This window comes from Procambarus clarkii, chromosome 15 (assembly GCF_040958095.1).
Source record: "Procambarus clarkii isolate CNS0578487 chromosome 15, FALCON_Pclarkii_2.0, whole genome shotgun sequence".
In the NCBI taxonomy this organism is placed as follows: domain Eukaryota; kingdom Metazoa; phylum Arthropoda; class Malacostraca; order Decapoda; family Cambaridae; genus Procambarus; species Procambarus clarkii.
This window is the reverse complement of record NC_091164.1, coordinates 6,126,607-6,148,163: the sequence shown is the minus strand read 5'-3', so window position 1 is coordinate 6,148,163 and position 21,557 is coordinate 6,126,607. Positions and strand designations below refer to the sequence as shown.

Sequence of the window (21,557 nt, the reverse complement as noted above, 5' to 3'; positions counted from 1 at the left end):
TCAGAAGTGACCATATGGAAGCTCACTCCCTGGAGGCAGGTCATTAGCATCAATTAGCAACAATTGGGGGAGCAAGAACTGTCTCTCGAGGGACTCCACTTGTTACATTCCTCCACCTCCAACAACCATTTGGGCGGGACGGTCTCGCTTCATGCAGGTCGGCGTTCAATCCCCGACCGTCCAAGTGGTTGGGCACCATTCCTTTCCCTCCGTCCCATCGCAAATCCTTATCTTGACCCCTTCCCAGTACTATATAGTCGTAATGGCTTGGCGCTTTCTCCAGATAATTCCCTCCCTCCACCTCTTCTCTGACGTGCGACTGTTGTATGTCCTTGAGGCGGTCCCTGGCCCAATAGTGTTGACAATGACGGGTGTTGATGGTGACAGTGTTGATGGTGATATTAACAAGAACGGTGCTGATGTTAATCACTGTCATTATCCCTGAAACACCTCCAACGCTCTGTGAAGGAAGAGTATTTAAAGAGCAATAATTACCAGATCATTATACGATGTGATATGTCTTGAGTCACCTGTTGTCTCAGGAGACCACAGCCCCAACCCCCTACCCCCCCCCCCTCCCTAATAATTTCCCCCCCCCCCCACTCCACCCTTCACACCGCCCCATCCCCTCCCTGCTCCCAAGACCCCCCCACTTCAACCCCCCCCCCTTCAACACCCCCCCCATCAACACCCCCCTACCAGTTCACTCTTCTCATTGCATAATTACATTCTCTGAGGGGCTTAATGTCTTCATCTTCACGTGGTGTGCTCTTACTAACACGCAAAATCTATGCATTACGATAATAAAGATACGATATTTACTGATTAATGCAAAGCTAATGTGGTCACATAATAATATTTAATTGATCAAATTAATCCGACAAACTTCACCATCTGTTTTGTTCACGATACTTGACACTTGATACAAGTCCATGTCTTGTCTACGTCTTGTGTTTGGCATTAATAGCGTTCCAAACCTTACACACAAGGCCCCGAGGGTAACACACAAGGCCCCGGGGTAACACACAAGGCCCCGAGGGTAACACACAAGGCCCCGAGGGTAACACACAAGGCCCCGAGGGTAACACACAAGGCCCCGGGGTAACACACAAGGCCCCGAGGGTAACACACAAGGCCCCGAGGGTAACACACAAGGCCCCGAGGGTAACACACAAGGCCCCGAGGGTAACACACAAGGCCCCGAGGGTAACACACAAGGCCCCGGGGTAACACACAAGGCCCCGAGGGTAACACACAAGGCCCCGGGGTAACACACAAGGCCCCGGGGGTAACAGACAAGGCCCCGAGGGTAACACACAAGGCCCCGAGGGTAACACACAAGGCCCCGGGGTAACACATAAGGCCCCGGGGTAACACACAAGGCCCCGAGGGTAACACACAAGGCCCCGGGGTAACACACAAGGCCCCGAGGGTAACACACAAGGCCCCGAGGGTAACACACAAGGCCCCGAGGGTAACACACAAGGCCCCGAGGGTAACACACAAGGCCCCGAGGGTAACACACAAGGCCCCGAGGGTAACACACAAGGCCCCGGGGTAACACACAAGGCCCCGGGGTAACACACAAGGCCCCGAGGGTAACCACAAGGCCCCGGGGGTAACACACAAGGCCCGAGGGTAACTTGATTAACTAACGCCCTCCACGCCGTACAGGGACCCACCCTCCACGCCGTACAGGGACCCACCCTCCACGTCGTCCAGGGACCCACCCTCCACGTCGTACAGTGACCCACCCTCCAAGTCGTACAGTGACCACCCTCCACGTCGTGCAGCAATGAGATCCTTCCTAAACAACGTTAACATTAATGAAGCAGCGTTGATACTGTTACCCCCACGTTGATTAAATGTTTCTCACTGAGCAGTGTTAAGTTCATGTGATCCAGTTTAACGAACCTTGTGTCTACTTTATGAGTGATCACGTGATCAGTGACCAGCGGCTTGGTGTTTGACCTGTCCCATGAGTAATGGTCCGATCATCTTGGCTGATTAGCGCCGCTACTCATGAATCCCAACCCTGTTGATCAGGTATCCTTTGGTGTTTACCAAGTGCTATTTTGGACATGTGAGAGGTCTGCTATCCTCTTGCTTAGGGGCCCAAGAGCGTTAAAATGTCATGGGCCCAGAATTGTCTCTTTCTGTAAACATTTCACCTTTGCTTTTCAACGTGGTTATTTTGCACTTCCAGCCATGTCTCCCAGTGATGATGTGGGAGCCGGCCCCAATCACGTAAGAAAAGGGGAAAAAATCATTATGATATAGACGTGGCTGAAAGCTGGTGCCTTGACCTAGAGCAAATCTCTCTTGACATTTCAGAATTTTCACTTTAATATGGCTGGTCACCGAGCCTTATCATATTGAAATGTTCGAGCGGGAGAAATGTGTGGTGGTGTCACCAGCCCTCCCGGCGCCCCACTTGCCCTGAACTCCTGAAATATAATCATGTTTGTGCGTCTATAGTGAGGTCTTCCCTGTTGTTTATAGGCTTTTGTTTCCTTTTGTATACATTTTATTGTTTATAGCTTATTGTTTCCTGTTAAACACAGGTTATTGTTTGATATTGTCTTCAGGCTATTGTGTACTGTTAACTTTGTTCTCGTTAGGCTATTATTCTACCTTTCAAATATTCTTTAACAAATACAGATATATAATATCACTAATCATTTCGTTGAAGACAGTAACACATTAGCAAAATATCACCTTGTATATTTTACTATTTAATAAAGCCATGCCAATAAAATTTGAACTGCAGCTGCAATCTCTAAATAAATAAAATTTTGTTTTGTTTAGTTATTTGCGAAACGTGCTGTTAATTTAAGCTGTACTCAAGCGCGTTACATTACAATTTGTACTTATAATCTTCTGTAATTTAAAGTGTCAATTAATAAATAATACTTCATTAATGAAGCGAACCACAGATTGCTATTCTTACTCCTTTGAGCTGGTAATCCTTTATTCTCAAGTGAACATTGTGCATTGGTCGGTTAATTTCTACCACCCCGCTTTGATATATCTCTATCTCCTCTCTCTCCTCTCTCTCTGCGGTCTCTGCTCTCTTTCTGCTGTCTCTCTCTCTCTGCTCTCTCTCTGCGGTCTCTGCTCTCTTTCTGCTGTCTCTCTCTCTCTGCTCTCTCTCTCTCTCTGCTCTCTCTCTGCTCTCTCTCTGCTCTCTCTCTGCTCTCTCTCTCTCTCTCTCTCTCTCTCTCTCTCTCTCTCTCTCTCTCTCTTCTCCTCTCTCTCTCTCTCTCTCTCTCTCTCTACACACACACATACACACACACATTCCTATGCATATTCCAGGTTAAGTGACACACTGTGTAATTATGATCGTCCAGCTCGTCCTGCCGAAATGGACAGTAAAATGGTGTACTAAAAAGATCAAACCTAACCTACCCTAACCTATCGACCATCCATAAAAAAGTGAATGCTTGAGACCCGGTATGATTAATAGTATCCATTTATTGGTCCGTTGAGGGTTTTGGCGTCAAAATGTGGTGTAGTGTGTGAGAGGCCGGACTGCACCATCGCCTATGTTTTCTCTGTCTCAGATTTAACTTTCCATCATCTACCTAAGTTGGAAATTGCTGGAAGTTGTGAATAATGTACTTCGTAGCAGTCGACGTTTCCTCTCTTGCATATATAAAGGTCAAGAGTGCAGTGATACGCATTGGCTAGGGCCTCAGGGCTGAGGAGTCGCTGGAGTAGGCGCTCCACAACACAAGTACACTGTCGTGTTGTCACCGGCACCAACTGAGTAGCTTTCTGATTCAGCTCCCATTCAGAACCATCCCAAGAGACAATTTCAAAGGTATAGCCCTTAATTATCCGTAAGATGGAGATTGAGACAACCAGTGCTGGCACCTTGGCATGCAGACCAAGATGTCAACCCAGTCAAAGGCACCTGCAGTGTCCAGTACAACACCACAACTGAACTTTTGAATCTTATAGTGACTGGCACCACTTACTGGGGAGAATGATCAAGATCAGCAACGGGACCACCTATCCTGAACCCACAGCGATCGATGATGGTCAGAAAATACTGTCATTTGTTGAGAAATAATTGTCTTAAGAATTTTGCAAGTGACCGCAAGCAGAGACACTGGTCTGTAGGTCCCGACCACAGAGCGGCTCTTCCTTCTGTGGACTGGAACTACATCTGCCTTCTTCCATAGTGGGTCATACTTCCTTGAGCTAGGCACGTTGGTGGGGAGTGAAGGCAGCAGGTCTGGTCAGGTCTGCACACCTGATGTTCCCTTCGTGCTGGACACCCCGCTGTAGCCAAACTTTTCTTTGTGATGGGGGGTATCGGGCTCTTCCCCTTCATAGCTATTTCCCTATCCGCTTCTCTCCTCCTCTCTTACCCCTCTCTGCCTTTCTCCCCTCTCCCCCGAATGTTACAAACTGGAGGGTCGTATAGTGTATATAAAGAGGATTAGCAAGAAAATCCTTGCATACATGAGTTACTTATGGCCCGGCCTCCATGAAACTTAGACTCCCTGCGGTACAATAAATGAACTGTGGTCTGTACGATGATAGCTTACACTCTACGTTGGGAAACGTAGAGTGTAGGTTCAAGCTACAACTTAAACATTCATTTTTAATACCCCCAAGTAACATTACTTTATCACATCAGTTAGGGGACGTGGTTAGTCCCTGAACTAAGAAGGGTGGCGATAAACCAAGCAGACTTAGAAGATATTGAAATTACCAGAGATGAGGTTAGCAGATATCTGCTACTATACTGTTGGTATACAGTATACTGTACTGACTAAGGTTGTTGGACATGATGGAATCTCACCTTGGATGCTAAAAGAGGGGGGGGGGCAGAAGCACTTTGCATGCCACTATATTGTATAAGTCACTGGAAATAGGAAACCCACCAGAGGGTAGGAAGACAGCTAACATAGTCCCAGTACACAAAAAGGGGGATAGGCAGGAGGCCCTAAACAACAGGCCGGTGTCCTTAACTTGTATACCATGCAAGGTGAGGGAGAAGATCGTGAGATAAAGCCTAGTAGCACATCTGGAGAGGATTTCCTTCAGGTGTCAAGATGAGAGAAAGATCTGGGGATTGATATCACACCAGACCTGTCCCCTGAAGCCCACATCAAAAGCATATCATCAGCGGCGTACGCAAGGCTGGCGAACATAAGAACTGGCCTCAAAAACTTGTGTAAGGAATCATTCAGAACCTTGTATATCTCATATGTCAGACCAATACTGGAATATGCGGCTCCAGCCTGGAGTCTACATTCTAGCGAGAATATGTCAATAAAATACTCGCTCCAAGCTCTCATTAGCTTAAATTAATAAGATGAGTTTGTTAAGTCTATGTAATCCATTAATACCTCTTCCCTAATTACAGGTAACACTACTTCCAACTTATTAGGTGAGGTTTGGTCTGATTATATAAGCAATCGAGAAGTGAATAATCACTTTACGGGCTACTCATGCTACCTCTTGGGTGGCTTAATCTTCATCAATCAAGATGTGCCCCAAGAATAATCACTTGGGGCACAACACTTCAAACCGGCTCTACGTGACCATTTAACAACTTTACTGCTTACCAGACTCCTATGGTCCAGGGCCCACCTGCCCTGGATACTGACCACACCACCATCGGCCCAGCCTGCAGCATCCACCACCAAGATCACCCTTTTACCCGTCCTCCTTCACCTCGCCCACAATATAGCGGGCAACGACATCCATGTCATCAACAGGCTCCTCGTCGCGAATGAGTTTTCTTCCATCTTCTACAATTTCTACTGGACTCTCCGCCTCAGGGACGCCAGAGTCAACCCCCAGGGAGCCCTCACCATCCGGCCATGCGACTCCGCAGTCCCTGGGCATGTCCCACTGACAGAGATGGCAGCCGGCCCCCAGGCTGTTGCCTTAACCCCGATGACGAAGCCGACCACGATGACTCGACCGACTCCGATGCTTCAGTCGATGTCACCACCTCTCCCGCCCCTCAAGCGGCCGCCCAGGCACCATCTACCCCGCCAAATCCTACATTGGCACCAACCAGACTGACAGGCTCCCAGGCTACCTCCTCCAGGTATAGCCGACGTAGACGCGCACTTTCCAAGGAGGACAGACAGCATAACTCCATAATCCACAACGACTACTGGGGAATACAAGAGCAAGGAAGCAGGACGGATCCTTCACATGGTCGTCCCTCAAGAATGCCGCAACCACCTCTGCGACTACAACACCTAGAAGAAGGAAATTCAACCAGAGTACAAACTTTGGGGAACTGGGATAAGGAAACCAATTCTCTTGTAACACCCAGACATCTCTCCCTAGACCGGCCGACTGTGGCCAGACAGCCAACAGCCCTGCTGACTCCTGTGGCACTGAACTGTGAGTGACACACTGTACCCCATCAATTTACCGGTCTGATCAGTCCTATGGTCTTGGATTAGATTGGCGTGTCCACGGACCCCATCCTCAGATCTCCAGTATCAGTATTGATACTGATAATGGCTCTAAAAAGCCTCCACTTAGGGGCACACCACAGCTCATGCTACATGGAACTTTTTGTTCCAGTAGCTGAATCTAAAACTACATCAAATCAAATCATATCAAATATTTATTCAGGTAAAAGTACATACAAAATGAGTTACAAACATAATGTTTGATTTCTAGAAAGAGCTAGTACATACTAATACGCACAGCATTTCGGGCAAGGTGTGGGAAGTATAGTATACACGCTTGGAGTTACCTCACACGTTCAACCTCAAGAATGTAGCACTCGACGTGTCCAGTTCCACGCGACTCCAAGACGCTTCAGCTTCGACACACAGCCAGACTCCGGCCGCCTCGAGCTTCTACGCTCTCGTTCGCATCGAGCTCCGCGACTCCGGCCTCACCCAGCTTCGCTCTGCACCAGGCTTCTTCTTAACGTTTACAACACTACCAACAGCCAACTGCTGTAACCAAGACTACTAAATAAAAGTCAAAACCATAAACTCAGTGTATCTAATCAACCAAATTAGACAAGGTTCAGAGGTATGCCACCAGGCTAGTCCCCGAGCTGAGAGGAATGAGCTACGAGGAAAGATTACTGGAACTAAACCTCACGATACTGAAATTCACAAGAGTTAGGGGAGACATGATCACTACCTACAACCTTCTCAGAGGAATTGACAGGGTAGATAAGGATAAACTTTTAACACGGGTGATACGCGAACAAAGGGACACAGGTGGAAGCTGAGTACCCAAATGGGACGTTAGAAAGAACTTTTTCAGTGTCAGAGTAGTTAACAGATGGAATGCATTAGGCAGTGATGTGGTGGAGGCTGACTCCATACACAGTTTCAAATGTAGATATGATAGAGCCCAGTAGGATCAGGAATCTGTACACCAGTTGATTTACAGTCGAGAGGCGGGACCGAAGAGCCAAAGCTCACCCCCCCCCCCCCACAAGCACAACTAGGCGAGTACATACTACGTTACGTTAAATCCCCGACTCCACACAGACAAGAGACGAGATGTACAACGGTACTCGAGCGGTAAACACTACTTATTCCCTCATGGGCGCACTTTGGGTCTTAATGCAAGCACATTACTCCAGGAGCAGGAACACCGGGCACCAGCAACATACAATTACAAATAATATATCCAAATAACAGACCTGATGGCTCTATTTAATACAAATCAAAGAAGGTACTTAACACTAAGAGATGTGCCCGTGCCATGCCTTGACCACAATCCGTCAGCACACTCAGGACGACACATTGTCATGTGAGTAGTTGGCAAGTTGTGCTAATATCATACTGCAGACACTCCCACTGCACAATACTCTCGATAATATTCAAAGGTCAACATTCAATCCCTAGCATTAATGCATCATTCTGACTATATGGTCCACTAGTCAAAATATCAGAATAACATATATGCTTGGCTCTAGGGGCTTTAAGATAATCTGACGCCTGGCAATCTGCTGACTTCCCGCCATTGTAATTTCAAGATGATGAGCTGTCTATATTATCTAATGATAGATAAATACTCTTTCTCACAGATCATAGATGCAACTTAATCTGTAAATACTCTAACTTGTATTGTACTACATTTCATATCGTATCACATTTACCATGGTAATAAAAATCAAGATCTCCCACATTTATCAAGTAAACAATCATGTCTTCTCACACTATAAAATCAGGGCTCCCAAACTCCTTAAGATTGTAACACCCAACATCCCCCCCCCTACCACCTTCTCTCTCCAAATCTCGCATATTTCCGTCTCAGAAAATGTAAAACTGTAACTTTTTTTATTACCATTTAGGTACATATACATTTGTGCAGCTACCCTAGACTATGAAGAGAAGTACAGTATGTGAAAAAAGGTAGCTATGTGGTGCTAAAAATCCCCATCACATGATACTGTAACTTTTTTTAACACATTTAGGTACATCTTCATTTGTGCAGCTACCCTAGACTGCATGAAGGGGAGTAAAGTGTGTGTCAAAAAGCTAGCTACGTTGGCTAAAATCCCTATCACACAGGATGGTTAGTCATACAAAAGCATGTGAGCAGTAGTCTGCACTAGGAGACTCTGGCTGCATTATGAGGATATCATGAACACAAAGTGAATAAGGTAGCAGTGGTACTAAAAGTCACCATCTCGCAGGATGGTTAATCATACAGGGCCATATGTTCAGCAGCCTGCACTGGCAAATTTGGGGTGCAATATGAGGATATCCTCAAGAACACGAGAGTGAATGAAGTAATTCCAAAGTTCCAGGTACCTCATGCCAACGGGTCTAAATGGTCTGATAACTTGGCATTCAGTAATGTAGTGTGGGAGATCATGCCCCAGTTCCTGCTCACAGAGTTTGTACCTGGAGTGCTCAGGATTGGGAGATCCGTCACTTGTAGCGACCTGCCATAGGTAACGGTAACCCAACCTGATTCTGGCAACCACTGTGTCGCACAGTCTGGTCGACGTTTTGTGCTTCCCATAGATATAGGTTTCAGATCTAAACAAATCATAGCTTTTTATACTGGTGCTTTCAGGTCGTTGGGAGTCAGTAATTTCTCTCTTATCAGACCTGAGTGTTTGGAACAATATGGTTTTGACAGCAGAGATGGGGATACCTAGATCTAATTCAGCTTCATCTTTGTTACACGCTAATTTGGCTGCAATGTCTGTGTCATTATGAAGGGTTATATTTATGTTTGATGGTATCCATGCAAAGGAGATTCGAGACCCTTTGCTCTGTGCAGCGATTAGGTCATTTATAATTGGTAGTATGAGGTTCTTGCTGTCGATCTTCCAGGAGAAGTTTTCGATTGCTTGAAGAGCAGACTTTGAGTCATAAAATATTATTCCTTCTATGTTTTGTAATGTTTTTGTAGCTAGTTGTAGTGCCGCTAGTTCTGTGTGTAGGTCAGCCAGTTGTTTAACCTGACACTGACAGTCTGTGAGCAAATATTATTTCTATAAAACCTGCATGCTGCTGCAGTTCGTCCAGTAGAAGATTGGACTGAGCCGTCACCCGTGCAGACACAGTGTTCGTGAGATTTTAAATATTCGATGGAGGAGGCAATTGTTTCAAATGTGACAGCTTTGAGAAGAGCAAGATTCTCATTACCTTTCTTGGTGACGGGTGTGTATGATACTTGAATGGTGGGGTATAGATAAAGAGGAATATCAGAGACAGGTAGATTGCACTTAAAAAGAATATTGAAGATACGGCATTATTTTTATTAATACATTAGGTACATATGCATTTGTGCGGTAACGGCAAGAGTATGAATAAAAACTCTACGGAAAACACATGTCCAATTTTATTTCAGACTTTACAAAAATCGCAAGTGGTCTTATAAATACCTATAGACTAGCCCCAAGCATCTGGCGTCCAACCTCGGACAGACAGACATTCTCTTTTATGTTTATGTTATTCCCTGCCATTCACCGCCTTCCTTACCTTTCGTCACCTTCCCTACCTTTCACCACCTTCCCTACCTTTCACCACCTTCCCTACCTTTCACCACCTTCCCTGTTGTTCAACACATTTCCCTTCATGCCAGTATTCTTAGTAAAGATGGAGTCTTTTATTTAGCGAAATTGTTAATTAGTCTGATTTGCCATTTCATGTAAAACGGGAGATGATTCGACTTTGACCATCTTCTGACAAAGATCAGTCACCCTGCAAAGTTTGGGTGAGGTTAGCCCCCAAATGTAGACACACATTCATTCTCTTTTTAAAATATATATATATGTATAATACATATATACACACACATATATAATGTCCGTCTTATCTGCCCAGGAGTGCACTACTTCCTGAGCGAGGCGCTGCCGGGGGAGCCCCTGAGCGGGAAGCTGGAATGTCTTCGTCGTGGGCTGGTGATGCAGCTGGAGGCGCTGGCTCTGGCCTACCCCACCCTCAGGATACGGGCCCGCTCCTCCACCTCCCTCCCCTACCTCGCCATGGACCAGGCCAACCTCCACAGTCAGTAATAATACTTACATACTACTACTACTAATAATAATAATAACAATGAGAAAATTATGATAGGTGGTAATAATAATAATAATAATAATAATAATAATGTTTAGAACAATACAAAGGATAAGATTACAAATTGGAACAGATTTTATTTACCTATTGGCATATAATTATACACATTCTCATGCACTACTGTATAGGGTATACAATATTTATACCCAAAATTTAAGCAGCCCAGCCTCCTAAAATGATAGTTATTGAATTAGGGCAAATAGCATTAAACAAATTGGAAATTTAAATAGAACTAACCTAATCCTTGGCTCATTCGGTATATGAGCCAATATATATATATATATATAATATATATATATATATATATTATATATATATATATATATATATATATATATATGCGAACAAGCGTGAATGGTCCTCAGGCATACATGCAACTGAAAACTCACACCCAGAAGTAACTCGAACCCATACTGCTAGAAGCATTTTGCAACTGGTGTACAGGGCACCTAATCCACTCGACCATCACGACCGGGCAAAAACTGATGGTAGCCGAGGCTATTTGCCCATCAGCCAGCCGGCACTTATCATTATTTTATCACATAGTGATAAAATACTATGCCCAAGATTACCATCAGAGTGCCGGCGGGCTGATGGGCAAATAGCCTCGGCTACCATCAGCTTTTGTCCGGTCGTGATGGTCGAGTGGATTAGGTGCCCTGTACACCAATTGCAAAATGCTCCTGGCAGTATGGGTTCGAGTCACTTCTAGGGTGTGAGTTTTCAGTTATATATATATATATATATATATATATATATATATATATATATATATATATATATATATATATATATATATATATATATAAATATATATATAAATTTATCTTCTTCTCCGAGGCTATGGGTCTCTACACTTGCACCTGAGGTGGTACCCCTTCTATATATATATATATTTCAATATATAGGAGGGGTACCACCTCTGGTGCAAGTGTAGGGACCCATAGCCTCGGAGAAAAAAAATAAAGAGTACTCAGAGAAGATCTTGTGGATCCTCACTATATATATGCAGCACTAGGCCTAATGGGGAATTTTCGGGTCAACAGTCCATTTTTTAACGCTTGACCAAAGTAGTTGCTATAAGAACTATTATATTAGGACAATGGGCTGAATTTAAGGTAAATTAGCTTGTATTTTACTTTAGCAAAATGTTAATTTACGTATATTACACATGTTGAAGGTTTGCTTAAATAAATAAATAAAAATTTGTTTAAATTAAATAAAATCAAATAAATGTATCTAAAAGTTGCGTGTTGATAATGTTGGGATTCTGAGCTTATGACGCTTTCATGTTGAGTCCATCATCAGTTATTATTTGTTTGAATAATAAATGCTAGAATTAAAGAACAAGTCGAGAAATATATCTGGAAATTGTAGAATAGTCTTAGTGTAATATTAGTGTAATCCACCAATTTCAAACAATAGTCATTTAAGAATATTAATCTCCTTGATAATTGGTTATATTCTGCAGGCTAATTGAAACCAATTTCTTAGGTTGGTGTATTTATACTAAGAGGATCCTATTACTTGTTGCTCTTAAACAACGCAGATAATGATAATTTTTGCGTTGTTGGCTGATAAGATAAAACAAATTAAAGAAAATTGTAGATTATTGCTGATAAATGCCAATTTGGCACTGATGCCATTCCTTTTATCTATAACTATGCACTCAGCAGTAAATAGGAGTCTGGATATAGGCCATAACGATCGCATCCTAGTGAAAACATGTAGGGAACGGTTTAATATTCATAATAATAATAATGAGAAAATCAATCGAGTCGATCAAGCGATCAAACCTGTTAAAAATTTTAAATTTTACTACAAATTACCTACTTAAAATTATCTGTTAGATTAAGGACCTGCCCGAAATGCTATACGTGTCAGTGGATTTGCAAGAATGTCAAAACACCAATGCTATGTTCTCTCATAAAGCCAATGTACCTTCTTGTAAATAAATAAAATAAATAAATAAATAGTGTACTCCCAGATCCCAGGTTCGAGTCAGTGCAGCGCTCCATTTGATTTTCTTATTGATATATCGCGTTTGTGTGATTTCTTTGTGAATAATAATAATAGTAATAATAATTTGATTGAAAATCTATTCAAAGAATAATACACGGTGGTTTAATGATTGTTACAAAGTAGGTATATTTAATTAGGCCACTAATGCACGAAGCGTTTCGGGCGTAACTTGAAATCATTCAGTTAGGCTGTTGGAAGGTTTGACGAGGTAGCCACTTAATAATGAACAGGAAGAAAGCTAACACATCGTTCAAGAAATGTAGCCACTGACGTAGAGATTTACAGAGGACATAAGGAGAACAAGAATAGGAGAAAATGAACATGTTTTATGGGGTAACACTTAACATTAAATGATAAATGTGTTGTAGGAAAGAGCTCAGAATTACAAGGCAACTCCTGCTCCTCTAGGCCTAACTAGTCAGTATAACAAAAACCTGTTTCTTCGTTCAGTTGGGCAGCACTTGAGCGAGAGTATGAGCAGCGGCAGCAGCGGCTCCAACAGCTACAGTAACAGCTCGAGCGGGGACGGCCTGGTGACGGGTCCTGGCCGGGGCGGCTGTGACACCCTCCACCGTCAGCTCCTCCTGCAGGATGAAGAATATGAAGACTTTCAAGATAACAAAGTAAGCCTCTCTTCCCATCATCTCTGACTTTTGTACTTTCATTTTCTTTGTACAGAAAATCATGTACCTTGATTTTCCTTTGGAATCAGTTCAAATACTTAATTTTGTAAGAAAAATATGAAAGGATGATTAGTACTGCCGCTGAAGAGAATTTTGTGTTTGTTGCGTGGAAAGTGTTCTTAAGAACTTGTGGTCATTCTGCTGTACTGAGGGAAATAGTTCCCATTTAGACTCACATAAATTGTCTCAGAAAACATAATGGGAACGCCTAGTTATGTTTCTTATATAAATAAATTATAAATAAATCGGGGAATGAGAGCGGTGACAGACTCGTCCAGCGTCTCACCAGCAATTACTTGTGGGTTCGAGCCCATCAAGGGAAGAATGCCTGGGCACTGACCCTTAACTGCTGTAGGATAAGGCGTGAGGCACAGTGAATATGCTGCACAATGGGTGTGAGGCACAGTGAATATGCTGCATAATGGGTGTGAGGCACAGTGAATATGCTGCACAATGGGTGTGAGGCACAGTGAATATGCTGCACAATGGGTGTGAGGCACAGTGAATATGCTGCACAATGGGTGTGAGGCACAGTGAATATGCAGCACAATGGGTGTGAGGCACAGTGAATATGCTGCACAATGGGTGTGAGGCACAGTGAATATGCTGCACAATGGGTGTGAGGCACAGTGAGTGTCAGCCACAGTCGGTATGATATACAGTGTGAGGAACAGGAGGTATATAGTACAGTGGAAATAAGGCACAGTACAATAAAACACAGTAGGTATGAGGCACAATAAGTATAAGGCACAGTAGGTATGAGGCACAATAAGTATGAGGCACAGTAGGTATGAGGCACAATAAGTATAAGGCACAGTAGGTATGAGGCACAATAAGTATAAGGCACAGTAGGTATGAGGCACAATAAGTATAAGGCACAGTAGGTATGAGGCACAATAAGTATAAGGCACAGTAGGTATGAGGCACAATAAGTATAAGGCACAGTAGGTATAAGGCACAATAGGTATGAGGCACAATAAGTATAAGGTACAGTAGGTATGAGGCACAATAAGTATAAGGCACAGTAGGTATGAGGCACAATAAGTATAAGGCACAGTAGGTATGAGGCACAATAAGTATAAGGCACAGTAGGTATGAGACACAATAAGTATAAGGCACAGTAGGTATGAGGCACAATAAGTATAAGGCACAGTAGGTATGAGGCACAATAAGTATAAGGCACAGTAGGTATGAGGCACAATAAGTATAAGGCACAGTAGGTATGAGACAAGTGGGTGTGATTCACTGTAAGTATGAGCTGGAGCCCTTAAGGCAGTTCATTGTTGACTTTCGTTCTGGCAGCTCGTGCGACGGGCCTGGATCCAAGCGTATTGGAGTTTGCCTTTCCATTGGATAATTTCAGTAACGTGGAGAGATGGAACCTGCTGCATGGGTAACAGCTTCACCATATCAACCTACCCAGACTTTGCGCTCTGGAGAGGACACTCCATCCTCGACAACCAGAGCGCAACTCCATAGTCTCCCGAGACTGCAGGATGCCTGCTACTTGGCATGAGCTACAATAGGTATGATGCACAGTAAGCATCAGGTACAGTGGGTACGAGGCACAGTGGGCATAAGAAAGTAGGTATGATCAGGACGGGTTGGGGTGTGAGGCACAGGGGTGTGAGGCACAGTGGGTGTGAGGCACAGTAGGTATGAAACACAGACGTTATGAAGCACAATTGTTATGAAGCACAGTAGGTATTAGGCACTGTCGGTGTGGTATACTGTAGGTATGAGTCACAGTGTATGAGAGGCACAGTAGGTATGAGGTGCAGTGAGTGTAAGACACAGCCCATACCTAGTTAAACACAAGACAAAGTTAGAGAAGATTCAGCGGTATGCCACCAAACTTGTTCCGGAACTGAGAGGTATGAGCTACGAAGAAAGGCAAAAGGAGCTGAACCTCACGTCCCTGGGAAAACAGAAGAGTAAGGGGAGACATGATAACCACCTGTTAAACCTGTGAGGCACGATTTACCATCTCTGAACCCATGTTGGTGATGCGTTACAAAGTTATTTCCCTCCAGATGCTCTACGAGCCTTTTCCTCACGATCTTCTCCATCACCTTGCATGGTATACAAGTTAGGGAAACTGGCCTGTAGTTCAGTGCCTCTTGCCTGTCACCCTTTTTGTATATTGGCACCACGTTAGCTGTCTTCCAACTTTCTGGCAAGTCTCCTGTTTCCAGTGACCTGTTATACACCATAGAGAGTGGCACACTTAGTGCTTCTGCACCTTCCTTTAGTATCCATGGTGAGATTCTATCAGGCCCAACAGCCTTTGTCACATCCAGCTCCAGCAGACACCTTTTGACCTCATCACTGGTGAGGTCAAATTCCTCCAAGGTTGCTTGGTTTGCCGCCTCCTCATTTAGTGCAGGGGCTTCTCCTTGTTCTATTGTGAAGACCTCCTGGAATCTCTTGTTGAGTTCTTCACACACCTCCTTGTCATTCTCTGTGTATCTGTTCTCCCCTTTCCGCAGCTTCATCACTTGTGTGATCTACAGTGGGTGTGATCTAGTGGGTGTGATCCAGTTGGTGTGATCCACAGTGGGTGTGGTCCACAGTGGGTGTGATCCAGCATATGTAATTACCTAAGTGTAGTTACAGGATGAGAGCTACACTCGTGGTGTCCCGTCTTCCCAGCACTCTTTGTCATATAACGCTTTGAAACTACTGACGGTCTTGGCCTCTACCACCTTCTCACTTAACTTGTTCCAACCGTCTACCACTATATTTGCGAAGGTGAATTTTCTTATATTTCTTCGGCATCTGTGTTTAGCTAGTTTAAATCTATGACCTCTTGTTCTTGAATTGCCAGGTCTCAGGAAATCTTCCCTGTCGATTTTATCAATTCCTGTTACTATTTTGTATGTAGTGATCATATCACCTCTTTTTCTTCTGTCTTCTAGTTTTGGCATGATTAATGCTTCTAACCTCTCCTCGTAGCTCTTACCCTTCAGTTCTGGGAGCCACTTAGTAGCATGTCTTTGCACCTTTTCCAGTTTGTTGATGTGCTTCTTAAGATATGGGCACCACACAACAGCTGCATATTCTAGCTTTGGCCTAACAAAAGTCATGAACAATTTCTTTAGTATATCGCCATCCATGTATTTAAATGCAATTCTGAAGTTAGAAAGCATAGCATAGGCTCCTTGTACAATATTCTTTATGTGGTCCTCAGGTGATAGTTTTCTATCTAGAACCACCCCTAGATCTCTTTCTTTATCAGAATTCTTTAAAGATTTCTCACATAATATATAGGTTGTGTGGGGTCTATGTTCTCCTATTCCACATTCCATAACATGACATTTATTAACATTAAATTCCATTTGCCAAGTGGTGCTCCATCTACTTATTTTGTCCAGGTCTTCTTGAAGGGCATGACAATCATCTAAATTTCTTATCCTTCCTATTATCTTAGCATCATCAGCAAACATGTTCATATAATTCTGTATACCAACTGGTAGATCATTTATGTACACAATAAACATCACTGGTGCAAGAACTGAACCCTGTGGTACTCCACTTGAGACATTTCTCCATTCCGATACATTGCCTCTGATTACTGCCCTCATTTTTCTATCAGTCAGAAAATTTTTCATCCATGATAGAAATGTACCTGTCACCCCTCCAATATTTTCCAGTTTCCAGAACAACCTGTTATGTGGAACTCTGTCGAAAGCCTTTTTTAGGTCCAGATAGATGCAGTCAACCCAACCATCTCTTTCCTGTAATATCTCTGTGGCTCGATCATAGAAACTGAGTAAATTCGATACACAGGATCTTCCAGATCGAAAACCATACTGTCTGTCTGATATTATATCATTTCTCTCTAGGTGTTCTACCCATTTAGTTTTGATTAGTTTTTCCAATACTTTCACTATTACACTTGTCAATGATACAGGTCTATAATTGAGGGGGTCTTCCCTGCTGCCACTTTTGTAGATTTGAACTATGTTAGCCTGTTTCCACACGTCTGCTACGATTCCTGTACACAGGGATGCCTGAAAGATCAGGTGAAGTGGAATGCTGAGCTCAGATGCACATTCTCTCAGAACCCATGGTGAAACGCCATCTGGGCCAGCTGCTTTGTTCTTACCAAGAACACATAATGGGCTCAGTCCCTGAGCCCATTATGTGCCTCAGTAACCCTTTCCACTACTGCCCACAAGATTGGTAATAGGTACATAATAAATGAACTAAACTAAAAAAAAAATTACCATGTACATTGAGTAAGTGTCACAGGTGTAAATGACATATAGATAGAAAATGGACGCATACAGTACACTGTAAGCTTCACGGCCTATTAAAATGCCCAGTGTATGAAACATATCTTTGACGAAAAAATTAAACATTCACGCCAATGTGAAATGAGTTCCACATGAAGTGTATCATTAGGTACTCAACAAGAGTACCCACATACAACACACATTACTAAAAAAAGTATCAAAGACAGTTGGTATACTTTCTAAAATCAAATATTATGTTCCAAACTCTGCTCTCCTTTCACTATACTACGAGCTAAAATATCCCTATCGTACATACAGTATCTGTGCATGCGGTTCAACCACTGCAAATTACCTCAAGCCCATGATCACCCAGCACAAATCTGCTTTCAGAGCAATAACAAACTATGTTTTCAGACAACACACAGCCCCCCCTGTTTAAATCCCTAAACATGTTAAACATAAACTCACTTCACACATTCTCTTGTGTCATTTGCATGTTCAAAACCCTATTCTTAAATGCAAATCTCAATCTGAAACTATTCCTTGACAGATGTAATAGAACCCATAATCACCACACCAGAAATAAATATCTCTTTGATATTCCTAGAGTCAAACTAAATCTGTGTAAACACTCAATTCAAATAAAGAGACCTAGTCTATGGAACTCACTCCCTAATGAATTAAAAAGCTGTCCAACCTACACCTTATTCAAAAGAAAACCAAAAGTACTTAAAATAATTCTCATAGTTTCCTACCTTGTGCTTCAAAGTTGCACTGTATCTTGTGCTGCCCACTCCCCCAAAATATGTGCTTAAGCCATACAACTTCACTGTTGTACTCACTGCCATCATCTAATACAGTATCATGGTTGTTATTTTGAATGCAAATTTTACTACAATGTACCTAGAAATAATCCTCAAATTATGCTACAATGTACATGTTGATTATCCTCAAATTTCACTGCAATGTACAGTACTTACTAATTTTCTAAAAAATTTATTACAATGTACCTGTTAAATATTTTTCAATTTTGCTTCAAATTACCTACAATGGGGCCTCGACTTACGATGCTAATCTGTTCCCAGAGACGGATCGTAAGTCAAAATATCGTAAGTCGAAGTGATTTTTCCCATAAGAAATAAAGGGAATTGAATTAATCCGTTCCCACCCTCCAAATATTAACATACAAATACATTTTATACTGAATACAATGTTTTTTTTCTAACTACAATACAGTACCTAACTTTATCTTACCTTTATGGAGGGCTCTTGATGGCGTATGGAAGATGGTGATGGGGGGAGGAGGAGAGTTGTTACTGTTTGGAAGGGGAGTCCCCTTCCATTATCACATCAGGCAGTGATGTTTTCTCTGGGGTACTCTCTCTCCTACGTTTTGCCTGAATACACTAGGACCTGGTGGTGGTTCAGTGCTTGTTTGTCTCACTACAAATTTGTCAAGAGACATTTGTTTTTCCCTTCATTTTAACATTTGTCTGTATGATGCATCACTTTAGCACCCATAATGTCCTTTTTCGTAGCCAGTATGGTGGATATCGTTGACTGAGATTTGTTGTACTGCCTAGCCAGTCCAACAACCCGCACACCATCTTCATATTTACGAATGATCTCTTGTTTCTGCTCTATGGTCATCCTTACATGGGATCTCATATGTTGAGCCTTACCACTGACTTTCCTGGGACTCATGGCGTGATATATAATAATTACTTTAAGGTTCAAAATGCAAAAAATCACCACAAAAGCAAAATTTCTTATAGGCGCAATCATCACTAAGCGGGTAGCTGTAGTAAACTGAGGCAGGTCGGCCGCGTAACTGGGAACCACGCGCTCGGTCGACCTGAACGTGTACCAACAAATATCGTAAGTCGACGACACCATCGGATGTCGAGTCGCGTTTTTCGATGAAATTTACATTGTAACTCGAAATTATCGTACATAGGGGCAATCGTAAGTCGAGGTGCCACTGTACTTAAATTTATGTTAAATTAACCACTGCATTGCACACCTGGTTTTGGAAAAAACTTCATAGTGCAATTGTCAAGGACATAATTTTATTGTTTTTATAAATGTTCAGGTAAAGTTAATGTCAAAATGTTTCCAAACTCAACCATTTTCATTTCAAAATATAAAAAGTGATGAAAACATTAAAAAACATTTAAATATAACCATATTAAAAAAATAGCAATTCTCAGAGCACCATAGGGCACTCTGCGCAGTACAGTGGTTAAGGACCTGCCCGAAATGATATGCGTGCTAGTGGCTTTACAAGTTAGTTTAGTTCAATTATTATACACCCTATACCCATTTTGTGGGTGGTAGTGGAAAGGGTTACAGAGGCACATAATTGGCTCAGAGACTGAACCCCACAATTCATTTAGCTAAGCAAGTTATAATCCTAATGAACTAGTTACAAAATTCAATACACATCGTCACATCATCAATGGGTTCGAGATCGACCACAAGTACAGTTTCTAAATTAAGAAACTGACATATGTGGAGAGCTAGTGTTACAATTGATATGTTTGTCTTGCACACCGCCCCCCCTATCCAGCAGCGGTGGATAGCGGTGGATTGGTTACAATCACTTCGTTACTACCTACAGTTAGCAAACTGGGGATATTTGGGTAAGATTTCTGGTAGCAGATCATTTTGAATGAAATATTTAGACATCTCTGGAACATTTGTTATAGAATTGGCTTTACAAGAATTTATTTATTTATTTATTTATTTATATATATACAAGAAGGTACATTGGGTTTGTGAGAGTACATATCATTGATGTTTTTACATTCTTGTAAAACCACTAGCACACATAGCATTTCAGACAGAATGTAAAATCATAAACCAATGTACCTTCTTGTATATAAATAAATAAAAAAGTAAAAATAAAATAAAATAAAATAAATGTAGAAGGAGAGACTCGGGAAAGGTCAGAGCAGGTGGTGGTAATGCTTACCAGTAGGATGGTGAGGGATGAGAGCTGATCTGTGCAGTGGGTATCACATGACAGTGGGGAAGCACGGGAGATACCGCAGTAAATCAAGATGTCAAGGCTTTATCAGTGGAGTGAGAGTAGAGGATTTAATAGAGCTTATAAATTTTCTGAAGCAATTTCTGTAAGAATGTTTCAAGATGTTTGTTTCCTGAGGATGTTTCTGTAAAAATATGATGTTTCAAGATACAATATGTATATATTTTCTGGAGCGGTTTCTGTAAAAACATCATGTTTCAAGATATCTGTTTTTTGGGGCTGTTTCTGTAAAAACATCACATTTCAAGATATCTGTTTTCTAAGGGCTGTTTCTGTAAGAACATCTTGTTTCAAGATCTGTACATTTTCAAGTACAGTATCTGTTTTCCTGATTTACCTAAGGGCCACTAACCCTAGAGGCCTTGCCGAGGACAGGAAGCCGGCAGCTTGTCGAAGGTCCTCCCCATTTGCCTTGATCTTTTCCAGGTATATTTTAAAACTCAAATATACTTTGAGTTTTGTGAGGTTGTTTCTGTAGAAGCATCATGTTTCAAGACATCTGATTACTGAGGCTGTTTCTGTAAAAACATTTTTTTAATTATTATTATTATACTTCGAGATACAGTAGCTAGAAATAATCCTCAGATTATGCTACAATGTACCTGTTCATAATCCTCAAATTTCACTATAATGTATCTACTAATTTTCTTCAAATTTTCTTACAATGTACCTGCTAACATTTTTCAGTTTTGCTACAAATTGCCTACATAAAACTATCTGTTAGATTAAGGACCTGCCCGAAATGCTATGCTTGTTAGTGGCTTTACAAGAATGTAAAAACATCAGTGCTATGCACTCTCATAAACCCAATGTACTTTATAGTATACTGTGTGTGTGTGTATATATATATATATATATATGTGTGTATATCACGAAAAATAAACACGTGATTAAGAATGTGACAATGTCAGACCACGGAGGAAAAATGAAACAGGAAATTTCCTTAAGTACTTTCGTATATTAAATACATCTTCAGAAGGACCTTCTGAAGATGTATTTAATATACGAAAGTACT

At 42.2% G+C, this 21,557-nt stretch overlaps 1 protein-coding gene and 1 long non-coding RNA gene across 4 annotated transcripts in view; one reads left to right on the top strand and one right to left on the bottom strand.

The window, feature by feature from the left end:
• LOC138364882 (uncharacterized) overlaps positions 1–20,226 on the top strand; it is a 96,293-nt gene extending 76,067 nt beyond the window's left edge. For all 3 annotated transcript variants that reach the window (XM_069324929.1, XM_069324930.1, XM_069324928.1), the window contains 2 exons: positions 10,299–10,481; positions 13,023–20,226. In XM_069324929.1, coding sequence (XP_069181030.1) covers positions 10,299–10,481; positions 13,023–13,222 — 383 coding nt within the window. In that variant the 3' untranslated portion in view covers positions 13,223–20,226. The remainder of the gene's footprint in view (positions 1–10,298; positions 10,482–13,022) is intronic.
• LOC138364885 (uncharacterized) lies at positions 12,632–20,974 on the bottom strand. The gene is made up of 2 exons (XR_011228595.1): positions 20,468–20,974; positions 12,632–13,156 (listed from the first exon to the last, which is right to left on the bottom strand). It is a non-coding gene; the product is annotated as an uncharacterized lncRNA (long non-coding RNA).
• Positions 20,975–21,557: the final 583 nt, after the last annotated feature.